Raw genomic sequence first — 21,156 nt, 5'->3', positions numbered from 1 at the left:
TTCTCTATTAACTCTTAGGCAAAGCCACCTTTGAAGGTTGGGAAAATGGAGCTGGTGGTTCTGAGAGGACATGGCATGACGTTGCGGGTACAGCTAATAAGGGCACTAGAAAGCAAGCTGGCAGCACTGAGGGCCCTCAGGAGCGACCCTGGGGATGGATGTGGCCCCAACAAGGCTGAGGTGAAGTCTTGCTGGGCTGGTGCCCTAGCACGTGCTCTTCATAACTTTCTTTTGTATTAAAAAGAGTTTCCCAGGGACAAGCACCCCACGCCAGCCAGTCCAGCACGCTGCCTCCACCCCACGGTCCCCTCACCCAGAAGCGCGTGGATGACATACTTCGTGACTTTGAAGATCCTCAGCAAGCGGAGGGCCCGCAGCACGCTGATCCCAAAGGAGGTTCCTGGCTTGATGGCAGCCCAAACCACTTCAAAGATGCTCCCCACAATGACCTGCAACAGGGATGGCATCAGCCTCAGGGCGTGCATCCGTACCCGTGTGTGTGTGCACGCACACGTTGATGGATGTGTGCGCTTGTTCCGCTCATGTGCATCTGCAGGCTCACCTCTCTGCAAGCACCTGCCCTGCTTCCCCGCCCGTTAGCTTATGCCAGATAAGGCAACACAAGGCTGCTAAGTCCCAAGGGTCCTGACACCTGTCCATGCTGCCACTGCTCCAAGATATTCACGTTAGTAAATTACATCTTGAGTCTTTTCTTCTCCTGATGACCAAGAGCCAGCACAGGCCATGGAGGACAGACTGTGGCAAGCCTGGCCATTTGCTTTACTGACAGGGTTATCTCAGGCTCTGTAGGTGTTGCTGGACTGGGACTTGTGAGCAGGGCCAGGCCCTCCTTCCAGATGCTCCTCAGATGAACTATGAGAAGGGCCATCCTGGTCCATGCCTGGTGCAAGGGACTCAGAAAGGACTGAGCAGTGGGGCTGCAGCACAGCAGAATACTCACTACCTCTCCTCTGCACAGGACACTGCAGGGGCCCAGGCTGAATTCCCTCCCAGGCCACCACACCTCAAGGGGCACTCTGGGCTCAAGGTCAGTGTGAGTACCTGTGTCCTCTCCATGTGTGTGACTCTCACTTCCTCTAGCCTACACTTCTGCAATTGGTGTGGAAAACTCAAATTAAACCTCTTAAATCCCATTCTATTGTACTTAGCTCATATATTTTCCAAGGTTTCAGTCATTTCCACCAATTTCACATCAACTACAAACCTGATCAGCTNGACTGCAAGGGTCTAGACCCGCCTGCCTCAGGACAACGGGCAGCTGCACCTGGGCGAAACGAGAGCCCTGAGACGCCAGGCCCGAGGCTGACATGAAGGCAGCCCCTGCGGCCCCTTCCTGGAGCCCCTCTCACCAGCACGTCACGGGGGAGCCACAGAGACCTGAGGACACGCCACACACCGGGCTCAGCAAATGTTCGTGGACCAAGCTGGACTGAGCTGCCCACACGTCCCCTGCATTTACACCTTCGTATCCTCAAAGGTCTTGGGTTTGGACTCAGATTGGAAATGACCAACAGAACTTCAGTCTACTCTGGGGAGATCAGTGGGGTTCTGAGAAGTTGTCTCCATCACTAGAGGGCTCAGTGTGGACAGTTCTTCTCCTTGGGTCCCCAGCTGCCATGACCCAGGCTGCCGGGACACTGCGCACAGAGCCCTGTGGAGGAGCGTGGGGCCCGCCTTCCCAGAGCACAGGAGCCTCAGTGACGTAGGACCAGGCGTGCGACTGAGGAACGGGGCTTCCCTCCTCCCGCCACTGCAGCTCTGGCGGTGCAGAGAGCTTCAGCCCAGCTTGTCCTCTCACCAGCTGCACACACACCTCACCTCCCTGGGCCTCAGCTCCTCACAGGTAAAATGGAGCTAATTTCCAGAGTCAAGATTCAAGTGGGACGTGACTAAACACGTGGTCTTGTCACTGTTGTCNAATTTCCAGAGTCAAGATTCAAGTGGGACGTGACTAAACACGTGGTCTTGTCACTGTTGTCATCACTGAGATGCAGACAGGGCAGGTTCAGGCACGGGGGTGGAGAAAGCAGGCCTGGGAGTAGGAGCCATGTAGGGGCGAGGTGGGCTCCGGGGAGAGGAGGATGGGCTGGGGCTGCGGAGTAGGTAGACAGACTTGAAAACCATCCTCTCTGGTAACTTCCATTTTCTCTATTAACTCTTAGGCAAAGCCACCTTTGAAGGTTGGGAAAATGGAGCTGGTGGTTCTGAGAGGACATGGCATGACGTTGCGGGTACAGCTAATAAGGGCACTAGAAAGCAAGCTGGCAGCACTGAGGGCCCTCAGGAGCGACCCTGGGGATGGATGTGGCCCCAACAAGGCTGAGGTGAAGTCTTGCTGGGCTGGTGCCCTAGCACGTGCTCTTCATAACTTTCTTTTGTATTAAAAAGAGTTTCCCAGGGACAAGCACCCCACGCCAGCCAGTCCAGCACGCTGCCTCCACCCCGCGGTCCCCTCACCCAGAAGCGCGTGGATGACATACTTCGTGACTTTGAAGATCCTCAGCAAGCGGAGGGCCCGCAGCACGCTGATCCCAAAGGAGGTTCCTGGCTTGATGGCAGCCCAAACCACTTCAAAGATGCTCCCCACAATGACCTGCAACAGGGATGGCGTCAGCCTCAGGGCGTGCATCCGTACCCGTGTGTGTGTGCACGCGCACGTTGATGGATGTGTGCGCTTGTTCCGCTCATGTGCATCTGCAGGCTCACCTCTCTGCAAGCACCTGCCCTGCCTCCCCGCCCGTAGCTTATGCCAGATAAGGCAACACAAGGCTGCTAAGTCCCAAGGGTCCTGACACCTGTCCATGCTGCCACTGCTCCAAGATATTCACATTAGTAAATTACATCTTGAGTCTTTTCTTCTCCTGATGACCAAGAGCCAGCACAGGCCATGGAGGACAGACTGTGGCAAGCCTGGCCATTTGCTTTACTGACAGGGTTATCTCAGGCTCTGTAGGTGTTGCTGGACTGGGACTTGTGAGCAGGGCCAGGCCCTCCTTCCAGATGCTCCTCAGATGAACTATGAGAAGGGCCATCCTGGTCCATGCCTGGTGCAAGGGACTCAGAAAGGACTGAGCAGTGGGGCTGCAGCACAGCAGAACACTCACTACCTCTCCTCTGCACAGGACACTGCAGGGGCCCAGGCTGAATTCCCTCCCAGGCCACCACACCTCAAGGGGCACTCTGGGCTCAAGGTCAGTGTGAGTACCTGTGTCCTCTCCATGTGTGTGACTCTCACTTCCTCTAGCCTACACTTCTGCAATTGGTGTGGAAAACTCAAATTAAACCTCTTAAATTCCATTCTATTGTACTTAGCTCATATATTTTCCAAGGTTTCAGTCATTTCCACCAATTTCACATCAACTACAAACCTGATCAGCTTAACACCAATGTTCTCACCAAGTCACTGAGAGAACAGTGAGCATGCCAGGACAGAGCCCTGGGGTGCATCCCCAGGGACCTCCCCACAGGTTAGCACTGATCTGTGAACAGCGTGTCTGGGTACAGGTAGCGCACTGTTTATGAGCCAGCTCCAACGCACAGTCACCTGCTGCACGTTTCTCTACCGTGTCCACAAATACGTCGTTCGGAGAAGATCGGATGTCCTGCCGACATTCAAACACACCCATATCCACAGCACGTGTGATAGCCCTACCAATACAACAAACGGAGAGCTTGCCCAAATCTGTCCTTGGTGACCATGTTGGCCCTTGACCATCACTGCCAATTTTTCTCAGCACTAGCAGATCATCCAGATGTTTTCTCACTTGCTACGTATAGTCAAATGTGAGAGGACAGAGCTAAACTGAGGAAAGAGTCATTAAACAAAAAGAAACCAGGACTTGCTAGTTTTGAAAATGCGCAGCCTCTCCAGATAACAAAAGATGCCAACATTAAGAAATGGCATGGTCTAAAGGTGAAGCCAAGGGCAAGGCTGTGACCTCTACTTGAGATCCCAAAAAGATCAAAGGTGGTGCCTCAGAGAACGATTCAGTCACACTTTCAGGTCTAATAAATCAAGCCAAGGAAGCAGTGAGTCCTCCAGGACACTAGAGATACCAGGTAGCCCCTTCAGCACTCAGCCTGGAGGTCTCCTGAGGTAGATCTCCCAGTTCCCTGAGCACGTTTTCTAGTTTTCACATAACTGCAGGCAGCGATGTGGCTAAACTTTCTGCCAATATGCAACAGGACCCCCTTCCTTTAGTTTCCTGTAGGATTCTCCTCACTTTCCTGCAGACCCTGATGTGCAGTCATCTCAACAGGAACACAAGCAGAGAAGGGCTCATCTGTAAGAGTTTTGTCTGCTGAAGTAAACCACAGGAAGGTTCGTAACTTATCCATACAGTTCGTAAAAGACTTATACATGCAGAGACATCACCAGCTTGGACTGAAAGGGACCAAGACAGCACAAAACAAAAATAATTCTACTAGTAGGAAGCAGGCTGAGAAAACTGTTCACCTGAAAACATGCACTACCCTTCATGAAAAAGGAAAGGTCTCTCAGAGCAGAACCAAGCGCCCAGAGGGCTTCCCAGGCCATACAAACTAATCACAGAATTTCCAACATTTGCCCAGCTGGATTTCAGAATTGCTATGGACCAGTGCTCTCAGAGCAGAACCAAGCGCCCAGAGGGCTTCCCAGGCCATAAAAACTAATCACAGAATTTCCAACATTTGCCCAGCTGGATTTCAGAATTGCTATGGACCAGTGACTCTCATGTGCTTCCTGCTGTCCCCCTTGTGAACAGTAATGTCTACAGCAGTTATCCTATGCCTATCCCACCATCGTACCCTGGATGTGGGGGGTACATAAATTGTCTCTAGTTTCACAGATCAGCAGATTGAAAGACACTTCAGGAACTGTACTTAAGGAACTACAACCAAGGAGCCTCAGCCACACCTAGACCTGACTAATGATGAGATTCTGGACTTTGAGCTGATGCTGTAATGGGATGAGACTTCGGAGAATTGGGAGGGCTGGGTATATTTTACACTGGAAGGAATATGAGTCATTGGGGGCCAGAGAACAGTCTGTGGCAGACAGCTTCTGAGAAGGACCCCAATGACCCTCACCTCCCGGTATTCACACCCTCTGAAGTGTGGGCTGTGCCTAGTGACTCACTCCCAACAAAAAGTGGCAGAACTTATGGGATCCCTCTTCAGACTGGGTTTCTGTAGCTTCCGTCTTGAGTACTGCCACTTCTCTCTCTCAGACCACAAGCTGCCATGCTGTGAGGACATTTGGGCAGCCTATGGAGAGGCCACATGAGCAGAGCCAAAGCCTGCCAGCAGCCACGTGAGTGAGCGTGACAGCAAGTTTCCCAGTGCCAATCAAGACTGGGAATGGCTGCATCCCTGGCCTCCCAGTGGACTGAAACCTCATGAGGGACCCTAGGCAGGAGGCACCCAGTAAGCCATGCCTGGATTCCCCACCCATAGGAATGTGAGATAAATTTTTTGTGGTTTTAAGCTGCTAAGTTTTAGAATAATGTGTTAGCTTATGTGCAAATTATCCCCATGTCCTGGGATCCAGTTAGTTCAGCTAAGAAGATTGAAATACATTTAAAAGATCAAAGTATCTCTGACATCTCCTCGCCTCTCGGGTTCCCTCTGCCTGTACACACTCCAGCCTTTCTTTGTGACCAAGAAGGCAAAGGATAAGAAGCGTTTGTCCCTTCCCAGCCACCTATGAAAATCACAGGTGTGCATGTCCCACAGAGCACCCTGGGCAGCCTCCGTCTTCCCTTCCTCAGAGACGAGGCAGCACCGTCTGGTGTGAAACCACTGCCCTGAGGTCAGAAAGCTGGGCCCAAGCACTGACTGCCCAAGACCGGCTGAGCAGCCTTGGGCCAGTCACATGTCTCCAGTCACCTGTCTGTAAAGTGAGGGTCGTTGTGAGGATTAACAAGGTCATGGGCACAATGTTCTGCCAACTGCAGAAGTGCAGAGCTGCTGAGAGAAAGAATTCAAGTGAAGCTGAGTTGTTGAGCTAAAGTTTCACTTCTGCCTAGTTCCAGGTCCCCTCCCTGGTGGCTGCAGACTCTACAGAGCTCCAAGTCCTTCCTCAGGGCTGTGGCACTTCCAGTTGTCACTCAGAGCCTCCAGCAGGTCAGAGCTCAGCCTCTCAGCAGGTGCCAACAGTGCCACGTCCCAGGGCTCTGGACTCAGCACCAGAGAAGTGTCCTGTGCACTCTGCTGGGCCTGGGTGAGGTGACTCTTATGCTGCTCCTGCCCTGCACTCTGGTCTGGACTCACACCACTAGGCACAGAAACGTCCTGCCTTAGAGGCTTCACTGACCTACCAAGGCTGGTGAAAAGACCCACGCCAGTCCCACTACTGCCCATCCCCACGAGGAGGGCAAGACGGTCACGGCCTGTCATTCCTCCTGCTGAATCACAGGAGCACATGCCACGCCTGCCCAGAGCCCGATCCAGAAGATGACGGGGGATCAGGACCACAGCCCCGAGCTCTGCTGGGGAGAGACTGAGCCCCGCACTGGTTAGCAAGATCCTGAGCGTGGAGGGAGCTGCAGGGCCTCCAGCTGATCCTGGGTCTACAGACAGGGTCAGTGGAGGAAGGACGACGCTCTGCAGGCAGGAGCAGCTGCAGCTGGCACCCCCATCAGTCAGGCCTGGCACTGCAGGCCTCCCTCGCCGACTCCCTGCACCTTCCTGTCTGTTGGCAGCCTTTATCACCCACACGAGATTACAGACCCCAGCCCATCCTGGGCACACGTATGGGAGGGCGCTGTGTGCATTCATAGGGAGGGATGCAGCTCAGACCCACCTGGACCCCGGCCCACATCCCTGATGAGGCGTCTCACTCACCCCAAAGTCGAAGCAGTTAAAGGAAGATCGGAAGTAGCTTCTGGGCCCCAGGCCATACATCTTCAGGGACATCTCTGTGAGGAAGAGACCCAGGAAAACAAACTCTGCAAAGTCTAGGAGAAGCCGGAGAAGAGGAAATTAGCTCAAGGCTTCCTCCCACCCTGGCTCCAGCCCAGACTGGAGGACACCAGGCCTCAGGGCCTCTCCAGGGCTGAGCCTTCCAGGCCTGGTCTGTGGCCCGTGTGCTCTGAAATCTCAGCCCAGGACAGGAATGACGGATGGAGAGGGACCCAGGGAGGTACCCGTTCCAGCTGGAAAGGCGCTGAGTGCAGGGTCTATGGGACACACAGGTGAGCTCCTGAACTGGCTCAGGAGTTCTGGGGTCACAGGATCGCTTCTCCCAGAGACAGGCCTGGGGCTATGAGATAAAGGACTCCCATCCCTTCCAAAGAGAAGCTGGGCTACAGCCTCCAGCTGGTGTTTCTACCTAATTGCTCCACAGCTGGTCGCTCAGGTGGGGTCCCTCAGCCTCCCTGTCAGAATGTCCCTTTCTACAAGGACTACCCTGATGCCCTACTCAAAACCCCCAAAGCACCATAAAATCAAAGTTTGATTTTAACTTTTTGTCCTGTGTCTGCCCCACTAAACAGAGAACTCTACCACCCGAGCATCCCACGTGTGTCCACTACAAGGCTCCCAAGAGGAACAGGCACTTGCTAGGGGCCTCGGTAATGGACCCTGGCTGTGTCAGCAAGTTGCACAGAGACCGCTGTGGGCACAGCAGCAGTGAGGTGGGGTCTGCCTCAGCTCACAAGTCCCTCCGATAGCCCTGCTGATGTTCAGTGGCCTCAGGAATGAAGGGCTGTACCAGGAATTCAAGGCACACAGACACTGCAAACCCAACCCAGGCAGAAGGAGGGAGTCAGAACAAGAAAAAGTGGTTGCCCTAGAAACTGTGCGAGGCCACAGACAGCAGGAGACACAGCCACGCTCAGCCACTTGCTGAACCAAGAATCCCAGATGTCAGGACAAGGCCACTTGTCCCCCAAAGCACAGAGCTAAATCAGCTCATTACTTCATACAGGAGTGACCAGGGCAGAGCCCCCGGAGAACAAGACCACGAGGAAGAGCAAAGGGTAAGCCCCTGAGATTCCAGTCACCGGGCAGAGCCCAGCCCAGCCATCCTGGGCCTCTGAACCAGGGCCTCTGAGGGGACACAAGACCTTAAGCAGACACAGGTCCTGATAAAACAGATGATGGAAGAGGGAGCCACACACCTCCTCCCATCCCAACGCATCTGGAATCTCCTTTCACCTGCAGCCGTCCACCAAAGGCTGTGCTGCATGGGTCCAAATGGCCTCAGAAGGGGGCGGGTCAACAGCAGCCCAGACCCCAGACCCTCACAGATGCTAGCTCCACAGCCCTCCTGGGCACCATGGAAACAGACAGAAGGTCTGGGTAGGGGACTCCCCCGTCTATGGCCTGAAAACATGCAGCAACTCCTGGGAGCAACTCACTCACAGCAGGCCTGGCCTCCAAAGCCAGCCAGAAAATCACCAGATTCCCAAGGCAAGCAGGGTTGACAACAAGAAGGCTGAGCAGCTTCCCCCGAAAAGCCATGAGGACAGTGTCAGAGGCGCGGTGCCCACTGACCCCAGCCAGACCTGACAATGCCCAGATGACTGGCGCCTGGAGGAGGCTGTGCTCATCTGCAGGTGTGAGATGCAACAGGAAAGCTGTGCCTCCCCCAGTCCAGGTTGGAACATCCCAGCAGGTTCCGTGGAACATACAGTAGCTGAAACGACCCAATGCTCCTAGCCACAAAGCCCCAGGGCCCTCCACACACGTCACAAAGGCCCCCTGCCTGTGCCAAGGGGCTCGGGTCCTGGAGGAGAGGCCACAGAGACGGGACTGCCGGCCACCCACAAGCTGGACAGTGGGGTGAGGCTGCTCCGCCAAAGAGAGGGAACCCTGCAAGCATCAAGTGCAAGAATTGGCAGAGGTGAGGCTTTCCAGAGAAGGGGCTTACTGTACACTTTACTGTCCCCGGCGGGGAGACGCCCTCAGCCTCAGACACTCTGCCTCCCTCTAGGCCAAGAAAGGGCGTCCGTTTGTTCACCCCTGAGCCATTCATTCAACCAGCAGGCGCTGCTGCTGCTAAGCGCTGGTGAGAGACAGAGCTCACCCTTCTGTGCAGGATTTCACAAGCTAAGGGACACAGAGCACACCGTCACACAGCGTTTTGTATCACAAGAGGGCAGCCTGCTGGGGGAGTGGAGGGGAGGGCGGTCAAGTCTGGCTCATGAGGTGCACAGGCCTTGTGGGGGCCCACAGGATGAGGGGTCTAACAGCCCCCTTCTCTGTTCAAGCCTGGTCTGAATGTCCTGGTAGCACATCAGGGAGGGTCCTCAGAGGCCGGGCAGCCGAGGTGCACAGAAGCCACTGTCTGCAGGGTGGCCAGCCTCAGGCCGGGGTCCTGCAGCAGCCTCAGTGAGGCTGGCCCATGCTGGGCGCCGGCACCCCTCGGCCTCTGGCAAGCCTGCCCTCCCGCTCAGGCCCGGCCCAGCCATCAAGGACAGAGCTGGGACACTGAGCAGAGATGCTCAGAACCAGCAAAGGCGTCCCTCTGCCTCCAGCCACGTTCCCTTCACTGGTGATGCCAGTGGAGCTGGGAGCTCCAGGAAACCACAGAGAAGACAAAGCAGCCAGGGGCAGACTCCTGGCCGGGTGCCTGTGCACTTCCAGCCCGCGGTCGCACGCGGCAGGCACGCACGGCCACGTACACCCGGCTGAGGCAGCAGGCCCCAGGGGACGCCTCTCTCATGAGGAGGCCAGGCCTGCGAGGCTGAGTCGGGCAGGCCCAGCTCTTCAGTCCCCACCTGCTGGGCCAGCGGGGTCAGGAGGACCGGAACGCGGCAACAGAGCAGCGACAGAGCCTCCCGCGTGTGAGCTCCACCCCCGTACCTGTCCCGGATCCACGTCGGCCCCTGTCGGGAACCGGAAACCGAGCCCCGCTCAATTCCGCACCATGTGTGGGCAAAAGCCACCAGCAGCCTCCCCATAAATACCTGCCTGTGTCCACCCTGGGCGCGCCTTCCCCGGCCTCACTCCCTTGTGGGCGCAGAACCTCGCCCGGGAGGCCCCCATTAAAGCCCGCCTCGGACCCACTGCCGGGCTCCTCCTTCACCACCGCCGATCTGAACCGGACACCTGGTGCCGAAGCCCGGGGAGGCTGCGGCCCCGCTCGGGTGGGAGCCCCCGTCCTCTCGTTACCAGGACCTCATCTGAGCCCCGCGCCTCGAGACACCGGGCACATTCACCCGATTCCGCGCCCCGATCCGGGTGCTCCTGCCTAAAACCGCGGCCACGTCAGGGCGACTCCACCGAGTCACCAGGTGACTCTCTTCGGCACCTGAGGATCGGGAGACGCCCCCACCCTCACGGCAGCCTCTTTTAATCCGACCCCAGCCCGGGACTCCAGACGGGGACGCCTGTTTGAATCCCCGGCCTGCCCGGCAGGAATCGTGGGAGCTGCCCAGGCCGAATCCGACCCAAACCCCGCCTGGGCTGCCTGCCGGCCGATCGGAGGCTTTGGGGCTCTCACGAGACCTGAGAAGGGGCCGCCTTACCCACCACCGTTCGGTGGCCTGGCCCCAATACCAATGGACAGTCAGTCTTGATGGCCCCTCGAGGGCACCTTTGACTATCAGGTCCTCACAGATTTGGACAACTTTTGCAGATGCCAAGGCAGATGGTCCAAGGTCCCTGACGGACAGGCTTCTTGGGACCTGCGCCCTCGCCCCTCCCTCCGCACCCGCTGCTCCATTTCCCAAGTCGTCCTCGCTCGGACCTCGCCAGCTCCATCTGCCCCTAAAACTCCTGAATCCTTCCCCCCTTCTCCTCTGTCCGAACCCCCTGAAAACCTGGCCAGCCCGCCGGCTCGGGGGCGACTCCCCTCCCTATCCAGAGCCTCTTCTCCCCCTTGCCCTGCTCCTCCAGCACCTGCCCCGGTGCCTCATGCTGACCCGGCACCTTCACCCCCATCACCCTCACCCCCGGCACCCTCACCCCCGGCTCACCTCCCATTTCTGCCTGGACACAGTCCTGAGTAATCCCACCTCCCCCCGACCTGGTCTGCCCCTTAAGGGAGGTGGCTGGCGCCGAGGGAGTGGGTGAGTTCATGCTCCCTTTTCGCTCCAGGACCCCTCCCAAATTGAAAAGCGGCGGGGTTCCGACTCTGCCAGCCTGGGAAACAATACCAAAGAGCTCCGATATTTAGCCCAAGCACATGACTTCCATGTTGTCCAGACTACAACCCTCACAGCAGAGGAAAGGGAACACATCCAGGCTGCTGCCCGAGAACATGCAGCTCAGGTCCATTTAACTGATCCAACCATGCCAATAGGGGCTCAGGCAGTTCCTGCCGCAGACCCTGGGGGGACTATCAGAACGGTCAGGACGGCCACCGACGCCGCCACCGCATGGTTCAGTGCCTCATCACCGGCATGCGGGCGGCTGCTAATAAGGCTGTCAATTATGACCAACTGCGGGAAATCACCCAAAGTCCAGACACAAATCCCACTGTTTGTCTTAATAGACTCACTGAGGTCCTACTCCAGTATACCCGCCGACACCCCTCCACCCAGCAGGAGCTACTGTCCTGCCACGCATTTCATCTCCCAGTCAGCCCCTGATATTCTCAAAAAATTTTAAAAGGCTGAGCAGGGCCCTCCAACTCCCATTCCCAACCTGGTGAGAATGACATTTAAAGTTTTTAATGCCCGGGAGGAAACGGCCGAACTTAAACGTCAAGCCTGGGTCCAGCAGAAGGTCCAACTCCAAGCCCAAGCCTTGGTAGCAGCCCTGCGGCCGGCTGGCTCCAGGAGCCCATGGAAAGGGGTAACCCAGCGCACCCCCCGGGGGTCTGCTTCAAGTGTGGCACTGACGGACACTGGGCCCGCCAATGTCCAAATCCCAGGGTACCAACATGCCCGTGTCCTCACTGTCAGAGGAGGGGCCTCTGGAGGTCTGACTACTCCGGCATCGGAGGGTCCCTACTGCCTCCATGCAGAGGAAACTCTGAGCCAATAAGTCCCGCCTTCCAGCTCCTTGGCCTGGATGACGACTGACGGGGCCCAGACTCGGAATCTCCTCTCACCCACGCCGAGCCCAGGGTCGTGCTCCAGGTAGCGGGTGAGTCCATTTCCTTCCTGTTGGGCACGGGGGCTACCTACTCTGTTTGCCTTCCTACTTGGGCACCAGCTTCCCCTCCCCAGTGGTGGTCATGGGAATTGACGGCACCTCTTCTAATCCATGGACCACCCCACCCCTTTCCTGTAGCCTGGATGGGTTTCCCTTCTCTCATTCTTTCCTAATAATCCCCTCCTGCCCCATCCCCCTCCTCAGCCGGGATACCCTTCACAAGCTCCAGGCCACCATTCATCTTTCCCCCTCACCCACTGTTTCCACCCACCTGATTTGGGCCCTAGTTCCACCTGACCTTTCCCAGCCGCCCCACTTCCCATTGTCGGTGGACCCCCAGGTTTGGGATACTTCTAAGCCAATAGTAACTTCTCACCTTTCCCCAGTAAAGATACAATTAAAAGACCAAACCCCCTTTCCTTCCTGTCCTCAATTCCCCATTTCAGAAACCTGCCGACAAGGACTCAGACCCATCACAGATCGGCTCCACCGGCAGGGACTCCTTATACCCATCAGCTCCCCCTGCAGCACCCCCATCCTCCCCATAAAAAAGCCCACCAGAGCCTACCGCCTAGCGCAGGATTTAAGACTTATTAATGATGCCGTAGTCCCACTCCATCCAGTCGTCTCCAACCCGTATACCCTGCTCTCCAACATCCCCCCTACCACCTCCCACTTCTCCCTTTTGAACCTCAAAGATGCTTTCTTCTCCGTCCCCCTCCATCCAGACTCTTACTTCCTTTTGCCTTCACTTGGGAGGACCTGACACACATACTTCACAACAACTTACCCGGACTGTTTTGCCACAAGGCTTTAGAGATAGTCCCCGTCTTTTAGGCCTGGCTTTAGCCAAAGATCTCAACCTTTGCACTCTAAGGTACAGCACCCTCCTCCAATATGTGGATGGCCTCCTTCATTGCAGCCCCTCATTATCCTCTTCCCAAGTGGATACTGCAACCCTTCTCAATTTCCTTGGGTCTAGGGGTTATCGGATCACTCCTTCCAAGGCTCAACTTTGCACCCCCACAGTTACTTACCTAGGCATGTCCCTAACCCCCACTTCCAAGTCTCTTACAGGGGACCGTATCCGCCTCCTCTGGGATCTCCAACCTCCCCAGAGTGCCGACGACATCCTCTCCTTTCTGGGCCTTGTGGGTTTCTTCCAACAGTGGATTCCCAACTTCACCCTCCTAGTGTGACCCTATACAAGGTAGCTAAGGACACCCCACACGGACCATTAACTGACCCCACCGCTGTTAAACACCTTTTCTCTAGGCTACGGGATTGTCTCACGGCAGGACCCACTCTGGCTCTCCCAGATCCTTCAAAGCCCTTTCACTTATTTACAGATGAGCGTTCTGGCTTGGCTACCGGCCTCCTGGCCCAGCCTGCAGGACCGGCCTATCGGGCAGTGGCATACCTATCAAAACAGCTAGATGTCACGGTCCAGGGATGGCAGTCATGTCTCAGGGTGTTAGCAGCTGCTGCCTCCCTGACCAAGGAAGCTCTCAAGCTTACTTTGGGCCAACCCCTCACTGTCTTTTCCTCCCATCGCTTGGGGGCCCTGCTCAGCCACAAATCCCTCGCGCATTTGACTCCTTCCAGAATCCAACTGTACCACCTCCTTTTTGTCAAAAATCCCCAGATTTCTTTATCCACTTTCCCCTGCTTAAACCCCATGACCCTTCTGCCTACTCCCTCCACTACTCCTGACCCTTTACATTCCTGTCCTCAACTTTAAGAGGACTTTATTCCCTCGCACCCAGGGCTCTCTGACCGGGTCCTATCTAATCCTGACCGTGTGCTTTTCAGAGATGGTAGCTCTTTCATTGCCCCGGATGGCCAAAGGCATGCAGCCCATGCTGTCGTTACTCTAGATGCCACCTTAGAGGCTGTACCCCTTCCCCTCGGAACAACTTCTCAAAAGGCGGAGCTGATAGCCCTCACTCGGGCCCTCCACCTGTCCAAGGGACAATGGGCAACTATGTACACAGATTCCAGATATGCTTTCCCCACCACCCACACTCACTCTGTCCTCTGGCAAGAATGAGGTGTCCTCCCTACTAAAGGGACCCCAATAATCAATGGGCCCCTCATCTCAAAGCTACTCGAGGCCCTTAGCCTCCCAACTGAGGTGGCTATCATTCACTGCCACGGTCACCAGTCCTCTAAAGAACCTATATCTAAAGGCCACGACAAAGCTGATTCCACAGCCCAGGCTATGGCTCTAGGCTCCGCCCAGCTCCTCTCCTTTTCCTCAACACACCCCATTCCCCGTCATATACCGAAGAAGAAACTCAGACCCTCAAACGTTGGGGGGAATTATCGGGGACAAGGGTTGGGCTTTTATCCAAAATAAGGTCACCCTCCCGGGCCACCGGGCCCACAGCATCATTACAGATGTCCACCAGTCCCTCCACATTGACCCAAAAGCTTTACATCAGTTCGCAGAACCCCTTTTCCATAACCCACACCTCCGAAAGCTCACTGAGGAGGTTCATCAGTCTTGCAATACCTGTTCTGTTGTTAACTCTCAAGGGGGAATTTGCAGGGTAGGACCTAACCATCAGCTCTGAGGCCATCAACCAGGGGAGGACTGGCAGCTTGATTTCACCCACATGCCACGTCACAAAACCTATCGTTACTTACTAACTTTGGTGGACACCTTTACAGGATGGATTGAGGCTCACCCCACAGCTCGAGAAACAGCAGATGTGGTGGCCACTGTATTTATTGAACATATCATCCCAAGGTTTTTCCTCCCATGGACCCTACAATCTGACAATGGCCCAGACTTCACTTCCAGTGTCACCCAGCAGGTCTCCCCGAAAGTCTGAACGTCACCTGGAAACTCCACATCCCTTTCCATCCCCAGTTCTTGGGTAAGGCTGAGAGAACCAATGGCCTCCTCAAGGAACATCTTACTAAACTTTCCCTCGAGACCCGCTTATCCTGGCCAACCCTCCTCCCGTTGGCACTTACAAGGCTTAGGGCCACCCCAGGGGACTGTCAGGCCTCAGCCCTTTTGAGCTCCTCTACAGATGGCCCTTCCTGCTGACCCACAACTTTCCAGCCTCACCCCTGCCCCTTTTATCCTACCTACCCTACCTAACCATTTTAAGGGCCCTTTTCTGGGCCCACGCTGACTCAGTTACCCCCACCCCCGAGGACCCCACCGCGGATACTCCCCAGGCTTTAACCCCAGGGGACAGCATCTAACTGAAAGAACCACATCCAAAAACCATACAGCCCAGGTGGCCTGGTCCCTACACAGTAGTTCTAACCATGCCCACAGCCGCAGAACTCCTGGGACACTGTCCCTGGGTACACCTCTCCAAACTTAAGTGTGCCCCCAAAGTCCCCTCCTGAGATGAATGGATGGCACAGCCCTTGGGGCCTACCTGGGCTCGGCTCTCACGTCACCATTCTCCTGACTCTGTCTCTTAGCCCCACCGCTGCTGGTTCAGGGTACGGATGGGGATTTTAGTTAACAGAAACCTGGACAACCGATCATCAAACCCATGCCAGACTTACTCCTACCACCGATTGCCAACCGCAGGGATGCCAGGCCTCAGTTACTTTCTCTGTCCCCGCTTTTAACTCTGTCCTGCGGGGAGGCTCATACCCCACTATCTGTTTTGTTTATGACCAGACACATTACAACTGCCGCACTTACTGGGTTCAACTAACGTCGGTTGCCCTTATCATTACTGCACACTGCACACCGCCCAGCTGGATAGTGCAGGGACCAACGGGCCCAATGCCACCTCACCTCTAATGGAAAACCGCTTACTACTTAACTATTCCAGACCCCTGGGATGACTGCTGGGCCACTGCAGTCGATGCCAAACTGTACCGCTGGCCCTTCCAGTCTTACCCGCCGCCTCCCTTAACATGTACAGGGCCCACACACGGGCCATCCCTCAGGTCTCTCCTGTTCTCAGTGACCAGACTAGTGTTATCCAGGCACGGGAGCAGCTCCTCCAAGAACACCTGCAGACCGGCTCCCATCTGGGTCATGAATGAGCCTTCTCCTGGGTACAGCTCGCTCAGCAGGGCACCACCGTCACCAGCCTCTCTGGCATGGGTAACTTGCCTCACTTCTTTCTGTGTGCTGCCTTAGGTAAATCCCCGTTGGTGGCTGTCCCCCTTCCTGGCCCACTTAATCTATCCACCCCCACTCCAACTCCTCAGGGGTTTTCGCCCTTTCTCCAAAACATTCCCTTGTTTACTCACCCCCAAGCTCCGACACTGCCCTTCTGCTACTCTTCCCCAATTCCTCTCTTTGCAGTACAACCCAACCAGATGCCACCAGCCCACGCGCCCCCGTTGGAGGTTTCTTTTGGTGCAATGGCACCCTCTCCAAGGGTCTCAACGCCTCTGCCTCCCTCCTCTGCCTGCCTCTTTCATTGGTCCCCAGCTTACCGTTTATAGCCAGGCCAAAGTTATTGCTCCAGTTAATCCCCCAGAAAAACAAAAACGTGAGGCTTTTCTCCCCCTAGTCCTGGGGGTCTCCCTGACCTCCTCCCTGGTGGCCACGGGGCTGGGCACAGGGACACTTATTTACTCTGTAGACTCCACCAGAGACCTTTCCGAAAGGCTCCGGGTGGCTATCGAGGCCTCAGCGGAGTCTCTGGCCTCCCTGCAGCGCCACATCACCTCAGCAGCCCAGGTAGCCCTCCAGAACCGACGTGCCCTGGACCCCTCACTGCAGACAGCGGCGGCGCCTGCACGTTCCTCAACAAGGAATGCTGTCGCTACATCAGTGGAACAGGTGTGGTCGAAGCCAACCTCCACACTCGCCAAAGTCCGTGGGTCCCTTCAGACCCGGTACTGCCCGGGAGACCCCACCTCACATCGGTGGTGGCAAAGCCACTAACCACACGGCTCCCCCCTACTACGCCCCCTCCTGATCCTCGGGCTCCTGCTAACCGCGGCCGTGTCTCCTTCGCTTCATTCACGAATGAACTCGAGAGGTGTCTCCGTCACCGTCACCCCGCTCCTGCTCCACGCCTCCTCCCGCCCCCACTTCCGACAGCCCCCACGACGCCCCGCATTCAGCAGGAAGCAGCCAGATCTGAGTCGCTGCCGTACAACAAAACAGGTCGGAATGTTGGGCCAGCGGGATCGGGAGGACCAGAAAGCGGCAACCAAGTGGCGACGGAGCCTCCATCGTGTGACTCCCCGCCCCGCCACCCTCCCCGGAATTTCCCGCCCCGCCGTAGGGTAACGGCCCAGGGCCACGTCACCCCCGACAGGCGGGAACCGGAAACCGAGCCCCGCTCAATTCCGCACCATATATGGGCAGAAAACCCACCAGCAGCCTCCCCTGCAAATACCCGCTTGTGTCCACCCTGGGCGCGCCTTCCCCGGCCTCACTCCCTTGCAGGCCGCGGAACCTCGCCCGGGAGGCCCCCATTAAAGCCCGCCTCGGACCCACTGCCAGGCTCCCCTTGTTACTCCCCACCGCCACTTTGAACCGGACACCACCCAACCCCCAAGGGTGGGGAATCTGTAGCCTGAGGACTCAAGGGAGACACCGGACTTAGTCTCGAGCACAGTCCCAAGATACCAAACTGCTGGCCCAGGACACACAGATCAGGGGCCGGAGCAGGCAGTTCGAGGCACAGGGACTGCTCCTCCCGTGTGCTCCCGGGGACCTGAGCCAGGCTGTCTGCTGCTGGAAGCTCCCTGGCTCCTGCTCCTGCTGCCTCTTCACCCTTCCCTAGTTATGCGAGTAACAGATTTCAGTATAAAAAGTTGGGACACTGCAGCCTAGAATCCCATCAGGGGACAGCCTCCTGCCCCTATGTTTTCAGGTAATGTGTGGCCCTGTCCCTCCTGCTGTGGAGCTGTCAGTCTGCAGTGCACAAACACACTTCAGGAGCTGAGCAAGCTCAGAGGTGCACAGAAGGGGAGCGTGGCCAGCCCACTGGGGCCCTGGTGAGGCCACTATCGCAGCAAAACACGCTGAGAGCCGGCCAGGACTGGGAGCCAGGCAGGTTCTTCTCTGGAGTCAGAGAAGGCTCTCCCGGGTGCCTTGGGTGGCTCTTGCCACACAGGGCCCTCATGCGAGCCCAAAGCAGACCCTGTGCCCCAGATCAGCTGCAGACACCAAGCAGGGTGAGTGCAGCTGACCCCTGGGGAGTGCGAAAGCCAAAGCACTTATGCGGGACAGGAAACATTCGTGGATTCTTTGTTTTTAATCCTCTTTGTGAGGTCCGATGACAGACCAAGACCGTACGTTCCACATGACCCGCAGAGTCCTAGGACATGAAGGACAGTCCCTGGTGAAGCCCCAGCCACCCGGTTATCTTCCTCTTTGCCTCCGCTGAACTGTAGACAGGGCCAAGACAAGTCACTACTCAGATCCCTGTGACCTGTCCCGAGGCTCACGGACGAAGGATTGCAGGTCGGCTGTGGTCACGGATGGTCCTGGACACACCCCAGATGCAACCAATTGTAAAGAAAAACAAAAGTGACCAGGAAAGCCCTGGGAGAGTGCTAGAAACCAAGGCTCTTTCTCTTCAGGAATCCAGGGCAGGAGCAGCAGCCCTCGTGGCAGAAAGAGGCATGGAGCTAAGTCCCCTGGTCTGTGGGTCTGAGGTCCTCACAGGGAGGACAGGGGTCTGTCTGGGCTGGCCTGCTCCTGTCATCCCACACACTTCCTCCCCTGAGCTCCCAGGACCCCTCAACTCACTTCATGCTACACTGACAGATACGGATCTACCTGGGTCAGCTGGGCCTCCTGAACCCGGGCCCAGGTCCACAGGGCCTGGGCCACCCTCAGGCCCTGGACACAGCCCAGGCCCCCAGAAGAGCCCCACGGGGACTGATACTCACTTCATGCTACACTGACAGATACGGATCTACCTGGGTCAGCTGGGCCTCCTGAACCCAGGCCCAGGTCCACAGGGCCTGGGCCACCCTCAGGCCCTGGACACAGCCCAGGCCCCCAGAAGAGCCCCACGGGGACTGATCAGGTCTGTGGGCACTTTGGGAAGCATGGGGTCCCACCCAGGGTGTCCCAAGGCAGAAAGGGGCACGGGCCAGGGTTTCCAGGCTGCAGAGCAGAGGCGGTGGAGCAGGGTGGGGAGGCCTGGGCTGGCGGTACGTACACAGCGCCGTGGTGAGCCGCTGCGGCTGGTTGTGGTGCACCATGGCCACGCACAGTGTGTTCAGGGCCACCACGCACAGCACCACCCAGTAGAAGCTCTGAGCCTTCACCATGCGCCGGACGAAGAACCGGAACAGCTTCTCCTTCCTCCGGAAGTATGACGAGCTCTCTGCCTTCCCACTCTTGAGGCTGGCGCGGGCAAAGGGGGATCCTGGGGGGACAGGGGGCTTTCTGAGGGCGCAGGGAGCAGAGGGCCTCCAGGACACAAGCCCACCCCACCCTCGGACACTCCCCCACGGATGCACCCCCCCACCCTGGACACACCTTCAGGGACACTTGCCCGCAGCACAGCCAGTCACAGGCAACTGTGCCCATGACCCCTGCAACCCCCTGAAGTGGGTTCTGGCTCCACCTCCATGTCATGGATGAGGGAACCAAAGGCCTTAGTGGTCTCCATGGTGACTGGGTGCCAGATGGGGGTGCTGGACTGGAAATGGATGACCCATCCTCACTGTCTCTGGTCCCCAGCACCCCAGCCACCTTCCAGGAGCACAGTCTTGATGCTCCCAAGCCACTCCGAGCTTTGTCCCAAAGACATAAGTCTGACCAAGTCAGTGCCTCCCCAATGCCACCTCCTCAGGGTGACCTGGGGAGTCCCGCAGCATCCACCCACCCTCCCTTGCTGACACAGGGTCAGCAACCGTTGCTACCAGGCTGTGAAGCCGTTTCCCTGGAACGCGGCCCAGCTCGCTCACCTGTGCGCACTCCGTGCCCGCTGTCCTGCTACTAAGCCCACACCACTCAGTCTCTGGAAAGTGCCAGCTCGGCACTGACCTGACCCTGCTTCTCTCCCCACACACCACCCAGACCAAGTGCCTTCTCTGGCCTCCATGCACACACCGCTTCTGCCCTGCACGGCCCTTCACATGGTCTCCTGGGTGGGAAGTGTCCCTTCAGCTGGGCAGGAAGTGTCCCCTCAGGCTCCTCTCCAGGCCGGCTCCGTCTCAGCTTCAGGCCTTGGCTTCACTGTCACTTCCACAGAGCACCCTGCTAGGGGCACTTCACTTAAAATGGGGTCCTCAGCCCACCCCCCAACAATAATCATAACCTCATCACCATCTGTCACTGTGTTTATTGATCTGCTCTGCCCAGCTCCCAGACCAGGTGATAAACTCCGTGAAGACAGGAGCTGCTCTGTCTTCTTCAGCACTGAGCCCCTCACACTGAGAGGGGCCACAAATGCTTGACGAATGAGTGAGAGGTCTTCATGGGAGCGTGGAGGTTCCAGGTGTGCATGTATCTGCACAGGACCAGGCCGCATCCATGTCTATGAGACACCCCCGTGTCTCTCTGCAGGACTGCACACCTGTGCCTGTGTAAGAGTTTCTCTAGGTTGTATGATAAGGGACTGGGCATGTGTGTCCCTCTCTGAGTGTGTCCTTGGAGAGAGGGCACAGCTGTGCCCCCACCATGGGTCTCTCAGTGGGCTTTGAACCTCTGGGCTTGGGCATGAGGCCCATGTGTAGGGGGGATGTGGAGTGTGTGTGAGCATGTATGTCATGTGCACTTTTTGTATGTTTGCACACATAGGCATGCATGTGCACACCCAGGCTCTCAGTGGCACACTAACATCATCATCAGGCTGCTGTCCTCTTGGATTCACTGGGATGAAGACAGGTCCCTGAGGCCTTTGGAGGGACTGGTCTTCAAGCTGAGCAGCTGCATCAGACAGACAGGGAGACGCTGCCAAACACAGCCCCAGGGCCCAACAGGGGGGTCCAGAGAAGAGCATCTGTCAGCCAGTGGATGATGTCACAGGGCCTACTAGCAAATTTATGGCACTGTGGACACCACACCCATGGATGACACTGCATCACAGCCCTCCTTTCCACTAAGCAAGGACAGCCAGTGGATGATGTCACAGGGCCTACTAGCAAATTTATGGCACTGTGGACACCACACCCACCCACACCCATGGATGACACTGCATC

General features: G+C 56.9%; 1 protein-coding gene and 1 long non-coding RNA gene across 2 annotated transcripts in view; both read right to left on the bottom strand.

The window, feature by feature from the left end:
* LOC103604576 overlaps positions 1-13,909 on the bottom strand; it is a 45,230-nt gene extending 31,321 nt beyond the window's left edge. The window contains exons 1-9 of the mRNA XM_008589149.1: positions 13,847-13,909; positions 11,945-12,056; positions 10,126-10,258; positions 9,915-10,043; positions 9,586-9,725; positions 6,847-6,959; positions 2,479-2,614; positions 1,226-1,323; positions 337-449 (exon numbers count right to left, since the gene is read on the bottom strand). Of these exons, the coding sequence (XP_008587371.1) occupies positions 337-449; positions 1,226-1,323; positions 2,479-2,614; positions 6,847-6,959; positions 9,586-9,725; positions 9,915-10,043; positions 10,126-10,258; positions 11,945-12,056; positions 13,847-13,909 (1,037 nt within the window). The remainder of the gene's footprint in view (positions 1-336; positions 450-1,225; positions 1,324-2,478; positions 2,615-6,846; positions 6,960-9,585; positions 9,726-9,914; positions 10,044-10,125; positions 10,259-11,944; positions 12,057-13,846) is intronic.
* Positions 13,910-18,232: 4,323 nt separating this feature from the next.
* LOC103604575 lies at positions 18,233-19,252 on the bottom strand. The gene is made up of 2 exons (XR_551729.1): positions 19,167-19,252; positions 18,233-18,483 (listed from the first exon to the last, which is right to left on the bottom strand). It is a non-coding gene; the product is annotated as an uncharacterized LOC103604575 (long non-coding RNA).
* Between the last annotated feature and the right edge of the window lie 1,904 nt (positions 19,253-21,156).

Source organism: Galeopterus variegatus, unplaced genomic scaffold (assembly GCF_000696425.1).
Source record: "Galeopterus variegatus unplaced genomic scaffold, G_variegatus-3.0.2 Scaffold5251, whole genome shotgun sequence".
NCBI classification, from domain to species: domain Eukaryota; kingdom Metazoa; phylum Chordata; class Mammalia; order Dermoptera; family Cynocephalidae; genus Galeopterus; species Galeopterus variegatus.
The sequence above is the reverse complement of the archived record's forward strand: the minus strand, read 5'-3'. Positions and strand labels throughout refer to the sequence as shown.